Raw genomic sequence first — 16,162 nt, 5'->3', positions numbered from 1 at the left:
GTGGGTAAGAGAAAGTATAGTTCTAGTGCCCACGGTACCCATACATGTGCCCATACATATGTAGTTATCCCAAAGCTACAATTACACCTGTGTACCTACACAATGATCGGGGTGAAAAAGAAATCCCTCCAGGTTCAATCCCAACCTGAAAATTATAGTCTGGACTCAAAAGAAGTCACTAGAAAGAATCATCCCAGATTTTCTACTACATATATGTGGAGTACAATAAAAATAATAATATATTAAACAATAGAGAAAATATTCAGGCAGAGACTGGACGGTGATGGAAGCAGTACATAGCAGGTAAGAGACATTTGCAAATCCATTTGAACATAGACTTCTCAGCACAACTAAAGAGAAATGATGTGGAGTTAAAGTGAAACTGAAGCAAACACACATGTGGAGACTAACACATTTACACACCAAGTAACAAAGCCTAAGTATAATCAATGCCAAGTAAAACACCCCAAAACCACTAAGAGAGTGGAAAAGAAATGTAGAAGAGAATCAACTGCACTCAAAAAAAAAAAACCATAAAGATAATAGAGACTATTCATTTATTATGTAAGACTGTATTATTTTATTTATAACTGGTTTAGTCTCAGAGGATTTGAGACAGTTGAGACAGTTTCTTAAAAACATGAAGTTATGGATTTCACTTTTTCCTCAGGGATAACAAAATGAAAATTAATGCCAAAACAGCCTTACCTATTTGCAGATTGTGTTATGTAACTGTGTGAGCTAATGATACAGTTAACTACCAATATTTTTCACTATCATGAAATACATCATTATCAAGTTCATCTTTGGTGACTCTTTTATACATCCAACTTTTGCAAAGAATTAGATGAGTGAAATTAACAGACTGCTATAAAATTTTAAATCTCAGCTTTCTGGAAATTTCTGTCTGAGACTATTCATTGCACCCACTTTGGTACACATGGTTGGAGACTCAATAAATATTGCTGATGGTACGTTTTTTTTCTTTTCACTGAAAGTAAATAAAAAATAAACCTCTAGTAAATAAATAAAACCAACAATTTGAGGGGAAAGATAAATTTTTGGCTATCTATTAATTATTAGGATCTTTCCTGAGAGTCAGATTTCTTAACAAGTAAAACCTTAGAGTGGCCAGTTCCAAGATTCTCAGGACCTAATGTTCACAAAGCACTTCCTGTGAATCAATAGTAATGGCCACCAGTCTTGTATCTCCTTACGACAAATAGTAGGTTTCAGAAGCAAGAATCCATCTAGCTCTGCTGGTACTAGTATCTGTCACAGAGATCAGCTAGTAGTGGGGTAGAGTAGGTTGAGGCAACCCAAGAAAGATCTGACTCTCACACAAACTCTGGTGCCTCTTTTCTGACCATGTCCCCTGGATGGAGAGGCTTGGCGGCACTCAGAGGAAGGATAGCAAGTTACCAAGAAGAGACTCAAAATTCTAAGAGCATATATAGGGGGAGGAGGTCTCCCTCAATCACAGACATAGGGGAGGGGAGAAGGGGGGAAGTGGGAGGGAGGAATGGGAGGAAACAAGGGAAGGGCTAACAATCGAGATGTAATATGAATAAATTAATAAAAAATTTAAAAAACAAACAAACAAAAAAGACCACTGGGAGGCCACTTCTGTGGTTGTAGGGTTTACCTAGAGAGAAATAAGTCATCATGCACTACATTGGTCTTCCAGAAGAAACCTTCCACACTAGGGAATATGATTGCATTTAAATAATAACAGGGGGATTTATGAAGTTAGTGGCTCCCCACCCCAAAGCAGAAGACACATTTGGTTCCTGTGGCTTTTTCTGACCCCAGGTAAGAACTGGAATTTAATGTCAGCATGACTGGTTCGTGAGCTACAGGAAGAGTCTTAAACTGTAGTCATCTACTTATTTCTTTAGCTCCTACAAAAGGAAGACCTAGTCTGGAATCTTCTGGCTCATAACAGTACTAATGAAGAAGAGATAACCATTGTCAGTCACTCCAAACATCATATTCTAACAACACATCGCCATGGTTCCTTTACTTTGGACTTCAGATTGAAAAATTCGTATTGATGTCACACATGGGTATAGGTGACAGAACAGAGTCACTACTTTATTAAAGATTATAAAAAGGGAAACTACTTCATTATGATTACATCACTGGAAATTTGCATAAGTGGGTGGAATTACTGAATTTTATCTAGTGTAAAGATAAATTTCTCAAAGTGCACATTCATTGGGATTCTGTGAAAGGAAAAGTACAAATGGATCCATCTAAAATCAAATAGTGCTGATTTTCATACCAGTCCAAGTCTAACATATCAATAGTCCAGCAGAGAAATCATCTGTAAGTTATTTTGATTCCAGAATGAAAACCCAACACCAAATGGCCAGATAGCAGAATTAGTCTTCTTTGTATAGAAATCTTTGAGTGACAGAAAAAGCTTACCAAAGCCCACATTCAAATATAGCACTTACTAAAGATACTAGAGATACAGCCCTGAGCCTCAGCCATCAGGGCCTCCATAAAAAAGGATTTATTGAGGAATTTGTAGAGGAGGACCATGAAGAGCATGTCATTTCTTTAAATAAACAGACACATGAATCAGTAATTTTAAGATATCACTGGAGACACAATAAAAGAGTGACTGATGAAGAACTATAATTATTAAAATCCATCTTCTCACTGGCAGGAGCAGAGTCCCTATGCACACACTCCCCTCTGGCCATCTGCTCACACACACAAAAAAAAAGTGACATTTTTATTCTTTAAGTCACTGGCAAATCTAGACTGCTTCTGCACAGCAGGAATCCCTCCAAAATTTAGCTTTATCATCTCCTTGACTAAAGGTGAGTCCCATCTTCCCATCCTTTCACATACAAGAAAAGCCAAGGAAGGAAGCTCTGTCCTTTACATGAGCTAAACAAAAAGTAGCCTCCCCCAAGGCTTACCACCTTTACAAGGCAGCACAAGTCACACCATAGCAGTACACAGGCCCATTTCAGCAGCTTGTACCTTGACAATAGATGCAGGTATTTAAGAGACTCTACACATCACTTCTAGATTGCCTGCAGAGAGGGTCAAATGAGAGAAATGCCCCAAAGTAGCTTTTTTTTATTTCTTGTCCCCATCACACACATTATTTCACGCCAGGAAAACTGTCCGTTATAGCAAGGATAATTCCCAGAGGTGCCACTATCATTTCTATCAGCCGAAGCATGTCTGAGAGAATATCATACAAATCAGTCCCTTTCTTTCATTTACTTCATGACACAGTGTAATAGAGCAAGCACATGAAAGGAGAGGTAGGGGTATGTTATCCCTTGCCTGCTCTAGGACTGAGGTGCTATTCTTATTTCCTGTGTAGTTAAGTCTTCCTTCTGCAAGCCAAGGATAATAACATAGTACCTGTTTATCTAAAAAGCACTTGAATAATTCTCGGATAGAAGAGACCACACAAATGCAGTGTATTATTACATCAGGAAGACTTGGAAATTGCAAGTCCATTTACTCATCACGATTAAGCAGTCAACAAAACAATGATAAAGTGAAAGCATCTTCTCCAGTGCATCTCAAGATCAAGTAGTGCTGAATAGGCAGCTATTTAGAAAAACACATGTGCAAATATATTCATTTTAATGACCATGCAAATCTAACTCATCAATACCTCATTTAGCAAAATACTCTGCAAGTTTTCCTGACTCAAAAATAAATAAATAGATTCTCAGTCATGATGACTTTATAACATACTGTTGTTTGAAAGACTTTTTTTTTTTCTATCAAAATGTTGTCTCTGCTCTAGCCATTCAGACCCCATCCCAGCTCATTCCAGGAAGGTTATTCTAGAACAAAGCAACATCTCTCCTTTAATGTAATCAGTCTTGACATAACTCACAGAACAGTGGTGGACAGGCATCCATGCAGGGGCTTCCACTGAACAGTTCTGGGCTGGGCATTTTCCTTGGTTTTGCTAGAAATAAGTAAAAATCAGGTTATTTTGTATATATTATATAAATCAACACATATTTAGTTGGCACATTTATAACCATTATGCTGACTGGCATAGTTAGAAATATTGAAGAAACTACTGAGGATGATTTTTGGTGCAGTCTTACAGAAAATGACATATGTATTTCTACTCTTACCAAGACATAGGAAAATATCCTGTGCTTTCTTTTATTAATCTGGGGCCTAGGAATTTGGTACCATGCTGATTTAGCAGCTGCCCTTCTAGACGCCGGTAAGAGTCATAGGAACACTCTCTTAATCCAGAGGTAGAAGCACTCTGCTCCTTTCAAATCGACATTGACAAACTCTATACTCTTATATTTTTGGAGTGGAGGCGGAGACTTAGCTGTAACCCCCTCCTGACTAGTGGTGAGATTCTCTCCACGGTATTTCACAGAACACAAGAATTTAGAGGTTAATAATCTAGATTATAGAGGCCTTTCTTGCCTCATCAGAGACAGAAGTGCAGAGACACGAAACAATTTGCTCAAAGAACCAGCAGTCTGACATTCTAAACCATTTCTACGACTCTTCTTCCTGCTTAAGTAATTTATCTCTAATTAGCATCTTCATATTTTCATCCTGTAAACTGAAGTTCTAATTGGCCTTTCAGGAAGGAATCAAGTGCCCTCTTTAGCTGACAGTACTGTTTCATCTCTGCAGTAATGATAAGACCTAAGGAGAGTAAGGTTCTAATAAAACATCTTGTACTTCTCTCATTGTCTACTCAATATGAGGATATAGGCACTCTGTAATGTTAATAACTATCATTTAAAAAAACACAGACATGATTCCATTAAGCCACTTAGTTTCTATAGGTTGGTCTGGACCTATTAGAAAATTATTAGTAACCACAAAGAATACAATGAGTATCAAGAGAGACGATGTTGTAATTATACAAGGGGGACATCTGAGGCTGACGAGAGTTTAGCAACTTACCAAAGCCTCACCCTGCTAGGAAAGAGCAAAACCTGATCCATACTAAGCATCTGGCTGATTGCTGTTCATGCACACTCCTCCTTTTACAGGAAGCTGCTTCTGTTGTTTTTATTTGCTATCTGCTCTGTGAGGCTAAAGGGATGTTATCAAACAATCTGATTTGATCATATCAAGCACCCTAATATTTCTCATTTAACGGAATGAAAAGCTGCATTACCAATTTCTATGCTCTTATAATGCAAATATTTGAGCATATATGTTTCAGTGAATTTTTCAACATTTCCAAGCAATCTTTATTGAGGTGATTTACTTTCAAGGCAGCAGTAAGCTCTGAAATTCTGTATGAGTGATTTTGGATAAAGTCACTGTAGAAACGAATTCATATCATCAATCTCTATGTAAAGCTATTTTCTGTTTTCTTGCTTAAATCAAAACATGACGTGCAGGGCTAGCACAGCTCACTAGGCATATTGTTCAGTTGTCAGATGACCGCAATTTCATGCTAAGCTTGGCCATGTACCTGCTGTCACTAGATGTTCTTGGAAATCAACTGTGTAAAACAAGGTTATTAACATGACTAATTAGCAGAAACATTATCAGTGATGAATACTGATTCTCTTCAGATCACTACATACAAGGATAGAAAAAGCATTTTTTCCTATTTTGATTTATGCTAGATAAATAAATAAGTCTCTCTCTCTCTCTCTCTCTCTCTCTCTCTCTCTCTCTCTCTCTCTCTCTCTCTCTCTCTCTCTGTCTCTCTCTCTCCCTCTCTCTCAATCTGTGTGTGTGTGTGTGTCTGTGTGTCTGTGTGTGTCTGTGTGTGTCTGTGTGTCTGTGTGTCTGTGAAGGTTTAAGGCTTTTAGGATAACAGCACTACTAAAATGCTAGTTATTGACCTAGCAAGAGCAAGATGGTTCAGAGGTTAAAGCAACTGCCATGCAAGCCTGATGATCTGTGATTGTTTCTTTTTAAAGATTTATTGATTCTTTGAGAATTACTAAAAATACAATGTATTTTATCATATTTATTGTCTTCTCATCGAACTCCCTCCAGATCCATCTAGACCTTTCTATCTATCCAATTTCATGTTCTCTTTGATTTTTGGATAGGGGTGAGGATGGGAGTTGGTGGGTTGTGGTTTGCTTTTTAAATCCATCAAGTCCAATTGTTGTTGCCAAAATACTCTTAACTCGTGGGGCCCTCCACTGAAATGTGGTCAAAATATCACTGTTATTGAACCTTGCCTCTTCTTTTTCCCAGCAGCCATATTGCAGACCAGGGGATGTGACTTTGTCCCCAGCTCTCCTTGCTCCCTGTAGGAATTTTGTCTGGCTAAATCTTGCCCAGGCCTTGTTTGTACACGCTGTTAAAATTGCTTGGCTTTATATGTATAACTTCCCTGCTTTGTACAAAAAAAATACTGCTGCCTTCTAGTCCTCCACCAACACTGGCCCTTAAGTCCTCTGAGATGATTCTCAGACCATGGAGAGAAGGGTGTGATAGCTTGTTTTTATATATATATATACTTACTGTACATCTTTATGAACTATATAGTAAAGAGGAAACTCCAGTAAGCATGTGAGTTGTGTGAGCAATATAATTACTCAAAAATATGATAGATACAAAATAATCATATTAGGTAGAAGCATTGGGGAGCACTGCATTAGTAAGTGATCTTGTCAAACCCCATTCACTCAGTAATGTAATATATTTCTTCAACCAAAGTACGTACTCTCTGCTGATAGCTGCAATCACTCTAGTCTAGGGAAGTGTTATCTACAAGTACCATTGAATTCCAATCGGACCTCATCTTCTCGTTTTTGAGTAATTTTACAAAGGGGGGAGCACTGCTGCAGAACAAATGGTCTAAAAGAGCCTTCTACTTCAGTGTGGTTAATGAAAACCCAGCCCCACATTATATCTGTCATTTTGCTGGACCTTCAAAGAAAACAGATATGACATGGGTTAGGGGGAACTGCCATCTGAAATGAGAGAAAATGAAATTTTAAGAATTTTCTCTTATTTCTGAAAAGTCTTCATGTGCACACTATGAAATGTGACATTATGATGTAGTTCCTACTTTCCATGTCTCTGGCCCTTGGAATTAATATTCGGAGTGGGGAAAAAGACCACTCTCCCACTAGCTTAACTGGTAAGCAAAAAATATAGCATTGCAGTTTTTCAGGAGCCTGACCAGCTCTGCAAACAAACATCTGAAGTCAAAGTTAATAACAAATTTCCCTGCAAATGAACTTGCCCCTTTCCCTCCATTCATCCACCCACAGCATTTAAAGCCCTAGATTGAGTTCCATGAATTGGCAATACTAACTTTCACCAATATGTCTCAAGAGAAAAACTATCAGTAAGTTTTGGTTTTTTACAATACAACAGGTTTCATGTCATCTTCAATCTCTTCAGAGTTTTGAAATTTTTTTCAAACAAGTCCTTCACTTGCTTAGTTAGAGTAACTTCTAAATATTTTATATTGCTTGTGGCTAATGTGAAGGGTGTGGTTTTCCTAATTTCTTCCTCTGCAAGCTTGTCATTTGTGTATAGGAAGGCTACAGACTTTTTTGAGTTAATTTTGTATCCCTCACCTTTGACCATGTCCCCTGGAGGGGGAGACCTGGTGGCACTCAGAGGAAGGACAGCAGGTTACCAAGAAGAGACTTGATACCCTATGAGCATATACAAGGGGAGGTAATCTCCCTTAGGAACAGTCATAGGGGAGGGGAATAAGGGGAAAATGGGAGGGAGGGAAGAATGGGAGGATACAAGGGATGGGATAACCATTGAGATGTAACAAGAATAAACTAATAAAAAAATGAAAAAAAGAAAATAATAAAATGAATAAAACAATAAAAAAATTCTTTTTCAGCATCTAAAAAAAAACAATACAATAGGTTGATGTAGTTTCAGGTCTCTCAGTCTCTTGGTTTTTTTTTTTAATTATACTTTTCTTTTTTAAAATTTGTCATACCTTTCTAAATGTCCTAGTCCAGCATTTTCTCTAATGTGCCAAAAGCTGATAGACATTTTTTGGAATGATGGATATACATTGTAAAAGACAGTCTATACATTGTAAACCCCAAAGCACCAACCAAATATGTGTCTAATTAACCAAAATTTTCATTATTTCTGAGGATAAGATAAATTGAGAAGTCAATATAAGTTTATTTATGGATATTGTAACTGTTCATAATCTTAACAGTTATAAACTCATCTCAGAATTCTTGAAATCATTGCTTTTTAGAGATTAAAATATCAATATAATTACATGTAAACACATACACATAGAATGTGTACAAATACTTATAAATATGTTTTATTTATGTTATAAACATACATATAAAGAAAAACAGAAAATATTTTTATCCAAAATAATTCTTATTTTCCATAATAACATGTAACTTCAAAGAAAGATGTTCTGGAGAGGAAATCATGTTACCAGGATCAAAAGAACAACATGTGTTAAAATATATGCACAGACTAGAACACATCAGAAATTCATCCTGTGAGCCTAAGACATGAATGAAATGAGGTTCCAAAGGAGATGCTAAGCAGCACACACAATTTTCAGGGCAATGACAAAGAACCCATATCAAGGCTCCATCATTTCTATGAGGAGCATATATAGGGATGTTTACATAGCAGGAGGAGACATTCCTTGGGAAATAAGTTGAGTTTTACCTTCTTGAAAAGGGGCAAAAATTGGTCTTTAACCTACAACAAAGCATACCCATCTTAGGTTTAGGTCTGTATCCTGAATCTGACTCCCACCCTATAAGTTTAACCAATGAGGTAATAAGGCAAATTGGTACTGAGTCAAAAGGCATCCCATGAGCTCACTGTTCATTAAGGCAAAAAAAAATTCCAATCGATTAGGGAGGCATTATATTTGCTAAAATAACTCTTTATTAAGGCGGATTGCTACAAAATGTCCAGCTGAAAGAAATGCATCGATCACATTGTAGATCTAGTCAAAGAAGCTCAGAAGGAGAAACTTCCCAAAGGCAACACAGACACCCATATGAGAAAACATCTGGAGTCAGATGCCTGAGCAAAAAATTCACCACTACCATTTGTTTTTTAGATGATCCAAACTTAATAATCTCTCTTTTCCTCAGTAAAAAAAAAAAAAAACCAAAGCTATAATATAAGACTTGAACTATTTCTATTCACAGTCAACACTTTGCAAAGACCTGCCATTTTCTTTTATTTTGTTGCTCGTGTCGTCATCATCATATGTGAAGCTCAGAGAGCAGAAGCATTCCAGCTGGTGAACAATGGAGGAGGAGAAAAATGAAATTAAAAATCATTCCCAACATCGATGTCTGATCTGAAGATTCCACAGCAAGAGTCTTTCATCTGGGAAGTAGTTGAAATTTTGACTATGTTTTGGGATGACCTCTTTTTTTTTTTTTCAAGCCACTGAGGTTTCAGTATTTATTACAGCAACTATAGTAGTAGTACATCAATCCCCAGTCTAACCTTCATGGACTCCTTCATGACAGAGTGAGAAAAGCATCACATCTTCCACTCTTCTGTTTAAACAATGATCTTCACCCATTTAAAAAAAGTTGTTTACAACTACCCTTTTTATTTTTGAAACTCATTAATGTGCACCATTTGGGAAGTGAAGATAAAAATTTTATATACATATGTAAGACTTGCTTCATAAAACACCCAAAAAATGTGAAAATGTTGCAAAAATAAAAAGGATGACCTCTTTTTTGAGACAGCATTTCCCTGTGTAATCCTGGCTGTCCTGGAACTCACTCTGTAGACCAAGCTGGCCTTGAACTCAGAGATCCACTAGTCTCTTCTTCCCAAGTGCTTGGACTAAAGGTGTATGATACCAGGCCTACCAGGACTGGACAATTTTAATAACTGAGCTGAGTAGACTTTTGATTTTACGTGATTGTGAGATTTTTGATCCTTTTAAGTGATGACAAGTCATGTAACTGCTCAAGTTTTCAGTTACAAAGCAAGCTGAGGACCACTGACACTTAACCATTATATGCAAATAATGTGGAGCCTGAAGTAAAGTTGGTTTAATTATGGTATACTCTTGAGTGAGTCTATCTAGTGTGTTGTCTTATTTAGAGCTGTAAAGAATAAGCTTGATTAATATTTTTTTCCTTTCAATTTTGGCCACAATTACCCATTTCTCCCACTGTGACCTTACCCTTTCCTAATCCTGTTGTGTTTTATTTTTCATACTAGTCTATTTTTATCACAAGAATATACATCCTAGGTTCATTTTTTTTTCATTTTAGAAGATGTTTTAAAGATATTAGCTTAATTTCTTTCTTAAGAAATAATTACTAAGACAGAAGCCATGCATCCTGTCCTTCTGCACAGGATGCTGAGAACAAGAAGCATTCAGTGGGCAGTGATAGTGGAACTGAGTCTCCTCACACTACCCACAAGACTCTAGGAAGTCAGTTGCTCAAGCTACCAGAGATACAGTTTGTGATGAAATCATATAATGACTATAAATACCACATTAAAATCATGTAATAAAATAATTATTCTTGAGGGTTGGAGACTGCACTTATCTGTGAGTACAAGGGCAGATAGTTATAGATTGTTCTGAGAGTTTATGCTACTTTAGTAAGTTAGCAGTTGTAGATTCTCCTGTAATAACCATGACTTCACTAGTACTGAGTAGTTAGCAAGAGTTTCAGTGCAGGCATGCTTTCCCTCTTGTTGAGTGAGCCTTAACTTTAATTAGAGAGCTTTTGGTGACTCTAAGATAGATGTTCCACTACTGCACCATTAGCATCATTGTGTCATACTGGTCATTGGTGTGGTTCATGGGACATCACAGCTGGTTAGGGATGTTGTTTGCTTACATTATGGTACCATGAAAGCTAGTAGTACTTCGGGACAATACCTTTATGTCAGTTGCAGTTAAGAGGTCTCTGGACATTTCTGAAGTGCATGGCATCTTCCACAATAGAGACTTACCTCTTACTTGTGGGGATCAAAGGGTAACAGCAATAGTCTGTATGTTTTGGATGTCTCTTGGACATCCCCAGCCAACAACTCAAAAGATTGCTTCTAATGTCTGGTATGGGAGTTTCTGTCAGATATTCTTTGGCTCCTGGAGAGAGCACCCAACAGAAAACCATAGCCAAAAAAAAAAGTGCAGTCTCAATGGACACATCTACAAAGGAGTTTCAGGGAACACTACAGGAGAGGGAGCAGAAAGATTATAAGAATCAGAGGAGTTGGTAATTTTCTGTGAGATTGTGTCTCATAGTAATGTCAGAAGCCACATCCATAAATCTCAAGAGCATGATTGCCAAGGCATGAGCTGAAGAAGGAAAACACCAATAATCATGCCAAAGTGGACAGAGAATAGCCCACAAGGCCTCAACCTTACACAAAGAACTATAGGCAAAAGTAGTAGTTTCTCACAGATATAATGAAATAATATTTATGAGTACCAGTTAGCTGTCAAGTGCTAATATTTATGGGTACCAGTTAGCTGTCAAGTGCTAATATTTATGGGTACCAGTTAGCTGTCAAGTGCTTTAAATATATTGTCAGTGCACTTCATCATCACATCTATCCTGAAAGTTTGTCAATGGAAGTGATTACGACCATGAAGAACCCACTGCATCTAGGTTAGAGTGTCAGAGTGTTATTTATTAGTTATTCTTTTGGATGATTTGGGGTTTTAGCCTCTATGAGTTTGAGTTGCACTTTTATAAAATAGCAAACTACGCCCAATTTAAAGGATTTCTGTAAGGATGAATGCATTTTGTAAAGTAATGAGATGAATACTTAACTTACATAATTCTTCCTAGCAAAGATCTTTCTTCTTTGCCACTTAGATCCTCAGAGTTTATATTCTCACCTCTGAGCATAGGATAATAATATTTACCTCACAGGAGTACCATGAAAATTAATGAGAATAAATGTGAGAACCCATTTAGCAAATACCAAGAACTTCAACTCTTAGTGTCATTTGGAAGTTTCTATTAATAAAAAGAAGATACAAAGAAAAGTCAGAAAGCAGGGGCAGTTTTAAGATGACTAAATTTGGGAATCTAAGTTGACTATACAGTAGAGGTCCTGAACTAGAGTTCACTGGTCTGCTAATATGTCTAAGAAATACAATGTATTTTTACCATTCTGTAGAGTCATGTATCATTATTCCTTTATTCTCTAAATCCTCAAAGTTATACATTATACACAGTGTACATTTATATATAATAATCTAGGCTTTGGAGTCCAAGATTTTAAAACATAGTTTCACCAAGTGCATTAAATGTAATTAATATTTTCATCCTGGCACTGTATTTAACAATGAAGACAACCCAAAAATGGGCAAAAGTTTATTTTTCTTCTTGCAATGAAGAAATTTTGGACATGATCTGTGCTGAAATCAGTGGATTCTTCATTGGTAGATATCATCTATTAAACCATAAACTACAAAGTCTTGTGGAAACAGAGTGACTTTAACATCTAGAAATGTCTGACTACCTTCCTCTTCCCAAGTATATTTAAATTTTGACTGTAAAGAGACCTTTTGTGACTGGTAAATAAATAGTTAAAATTATGTTAAATTTCATGTTGTTACAGCAAAACTAACTTTAGATGGAAAAAAAAGTGCAATACAGAAACTAGATAAAAGCAATTCATTTTTTCACACTGTAATCATAGATATAAAGAAAATGGCTGAAGATCTTTAGCTGACTTAATTCTTTATGAAATTTAAAATTTCTACTTTTTGAAAGTTAAATAACTGCATGAAAAAGGGTACTATTACAATTACCATATTTCCAAAGGATAAAGGATTTTTAAAAATGTGCTTTTGATAACATATAATTAGGACCTATAAAAATACAATTTATATAAATTGTTCCTCTCATCTTCTTGGATTTCAAAACATGCACGTATGTTAGGTGGTATTGTTTGAAAATAGACATGAAACGCCATGCCATCAACTTAAATGTACAAGATTTTCTCTTCCCAGAAGAATACTTAGATACTTAAAATTATACAAAAATTCAACAAAAATGTGGGGTGAATAGATATACCTGTACATTTGCAGCCGTCTGATATATATAAATATGGATTTGGGGAACTTTCAATTGATGAAGAATTTTTAGATAATACCAAGCCATCAGCCAGGACAAACCAGCAATTAGGTCTGGCCTTGATTTAAATAGCATTGAATGCTGCTAATGTAAATTTCGTGTGTATTAATTCAGGGCAGTTTTAGTTTTAAAAAACTAACAAAAATTATCATGGAATGAAACCCCAGGAGAATCATTTAAAAAGCAAGGACAGAGAATTTATTTGGTCAAAACTGATTTTTTTACTCACAGTTTATTTAAATAATATTCAAGATTTTCAAAATCAGGGGCAGTCCCATGAAAGTCTTCACTTACCAGATTGGGATAGATGCAGAGAATTCCCATTGGGACTCTAGATGAGGGAAATATGGGAGAATGTGGAAATAAAAGGATCCAGAGGGTCCTAGAAACCCATAAGAAGAACATCATGATGGGCAGATCTGGACGTGGGGTGTCTGCTCAATCCACTGTACCAACCAAGCACAATACATGCAGTAAACATTGAACCCATATTCAGATCTAGCCAATGGTCCAGACATTCTCCACAGTTGAATGGAGAGCGGGGACTGACTCAGACATGAACTCTGGTGCTCCGTATTTGACCACCTGCCCATGGTGGGGAGGCCTGGTGGCACTCAGAGAAAGGATAAGCAGGCTACCAGGATGAGACTTGATAGGCTGTGACCATATCGTGGGGGAGGAGATAACCTTCTGTCACAAACCTAGAGGAGGGGAATAGGATGAAATAGGGAAGGAGAGAGGAATGGGAGGATACAAGTGAGGGGACAACAACTAAGATGTAATCTAAATAAATTAATGAAAAAAATCAGGGGCAGGTTAGATTTAGGAATATACATGCATATCATAAGTGCATGTAATAACAATTAATGAAAGAAGATGCCAAGAACCAGAAGAATAGTATAGATGGCTCTATGGGAAGGCTTAGAGGGAGGAAAGAGAAAGGACGAATGTTGTAATTATGTCATAATCTCAAAATTTAACAAGTATTTTTAAGACATTTAAATTCCTTTCTAGTTTTCATTATAATTGCATGAAATACAGGAGATGTAAGCTAAAAAATCTTAATTTTTTGTGTTTTCCTACAACAAAAATTACCACAAGTGGAGATGAGTAATGTGATTAATATCTTGAAATGTGACTTTTGAACATTCTTTGGTTTTTTTTTTTTTCACTCTAAGTGGTCTTCAAAGAGAGTCTCCACTGATTATTTCATCTTCCTATAAAACTATTTGATTATTCGGAGTCATTTTTCTCAGGGGCTTCAGCGTATTATGAACGGGACATTTGAAACCACCTAAAGCCTAACCACATAACAGCACAGCTGTATCCTTGTATATGGTGCTGTGTCACCTGTGGGGAGTGCATGAGCCTCAAACGATAAACATGATGGTGGATTTGGTTTCTTTTAGAGCTTACATAGAGCAAAATCTTTGGATGGAACTCATATGCTTTGTTCTCTGAAATGCAAATCAAGAAAAGATAACAGCAACATTTCTGCGAGTAGCTTCCTAGACAAGCTCATAACTAGAAACTGAGTCCACCTGCCTTAAGAATACCACCAAGAAGAGACTTGATACTCTATGAGCATATACAGAGGGAGGAGGTCCCCCTCAGTCACAGTCATAGGAGAAGGGAGTAAGGGGAAAATGGGAGGGAGGGAGGAATAGGAGGATACAAGGGATGGGATAACAATTGAGATGTAATATGAATAAATTAATAAAATATATTTTTAAAAAGGAATAACACCATTAAACCCTGCAACGTAGCCAATTCTCCCATGCTCCTGTATAGGACGGTGAGCACAGGCACCTACGAGGATGAAGCCATTTGTCAGCTTCATATCAAATAGCTTTTTGGTTATTTTTCATGTTTTTATAGAGAAAATATACTATATAATTAAAATGATATAACCCTACAGTGTGTTTATGGTAAATATATTTTATATATGTCACGAAGTCAAATTATTTTCTTCTAAAACAGAACCAGACATCATGTTATATTAAATCACTATACAGTTACATGAATGTGTGTTGACAATCTTTTCTCAAAGCCTGATTGGCTGCTTTACTTTCTGTGGGGTAAAAACATGTAAGTTCACCTGTGTCTATGTCTCGGCTGAAATATCTACCCGTCAAGGTGAAAGTAGTTTTTTTCTATGTACATATTGTAAAATATATATCACACACAATTTTATATATATATATATACACATTTGTCTGTATCTATACTTGTAATTTACACTCAAGTACTCACATGTATATTTATATGCACAGAGGTAAACATTCAAGTTTGTAGAGCTAAAAGAAAATTCATCCATTCATGGATTTACTTGCTCTGAAATACATATTTATAAACATCTGTAAAGAGAGAACCAACACATCTAGTACACCTCTCAGTACCAAGCTAGGTGATTAGCTTAGAATGTCACTAAGAAACCCATCTTCACAGAGCTCACATTCTAGGATGAGGTACAGATGTATATAAATGAATTGAAGAATGACATATAAACAAGTAATAAATAAACATAACATGCCTTGGTCTGAGAACACGAAGGATGTCTTACTCAGGTAGCATAGTACCAAGGATATTATTTATAAAATCTACACTTGAGTGAGTCTTCAAGGTTAAGAAAGGTAATATTAGGAAACCATCTGGCTAGGGAGTTAAGAAGGTATGCAAAGTGTGCAGCAAAGTAGTCATGAAGAAAAAGAAAGTGGAATTCAGGTACCTTAGGAGAGCCAAATATCCTTGACTGTGCTTCGTTAGGGACTGAAAGACGATGAGATTTGATACAGGAAAGTTATACAAGTGTTAGAATATAGTGGCTCACTTGTGCCTGGCTGAGCAATGATGCTTTGCCCTGTAGCACAGTACTTCTAAATGTTCATGTATAAAATCAACCAGCAACAAAGACCAACTAGAGAGTTTATTAAAATGTGAGTTCAGATAAACTTGGGTCTTTGTATCCTAAAAATCTAATGATTTCTCAAGAAACATTTTATTTAGGTAGTAAGCACAGCATATCGAACAGCAAAACAATAAGGGACAAGGAACTCCAAAAACTTTTTGCCACACTTGTAAATTTAACACACATTTGTACTATTCTGGAAGGTTTC

The 16,162-nt window shown here is 36.4% G+C and overlaps 1 protein-coding gene across 10 annotated transcripts in view; it reads right to left on the bottom strand.

The window, feature by feature from the left end:
* The window catches only part of DLG2 (discs large MAGUK scaffold protein 2), a gene marked incomplete at its 3' end in the record, with an annotated part of 1,901,401 nt that overhangs the window by 1,482,366 nt on the left and 402,873 nt on the right, over positions 1–16,162 (bottom strand). For all 10 annotated transcript variants that reach the window (XM_084767719.1, XM_084767691.1, XM_084767717.1 and 7 more), the window contains one exon: positions 3,878–3,952. In XM_084767719.1, coding sequence (XP_084623845.1) covers positions 3,878–3,952 — 75 coding nt within the window. The remainder of the gene's footprint in view (positions 1–3,877; positions 3,953–16,162) is intronic.

The sequence above is a fragment of the Acomys minous genome (genome assembly GCF_964271855.1).
Source record: "Acomys minous genome assembly, chromosome: 2".
NCBI lineage: Eukaryota > Metazoa > Chordata > Mammalia > Rodentia > Muridae > Acomys > Acomys minous.
Note: the sequence above shows the minus strand (reverse complement) of the source record. Positions and strands in the feature narration are given on the sequence as shown.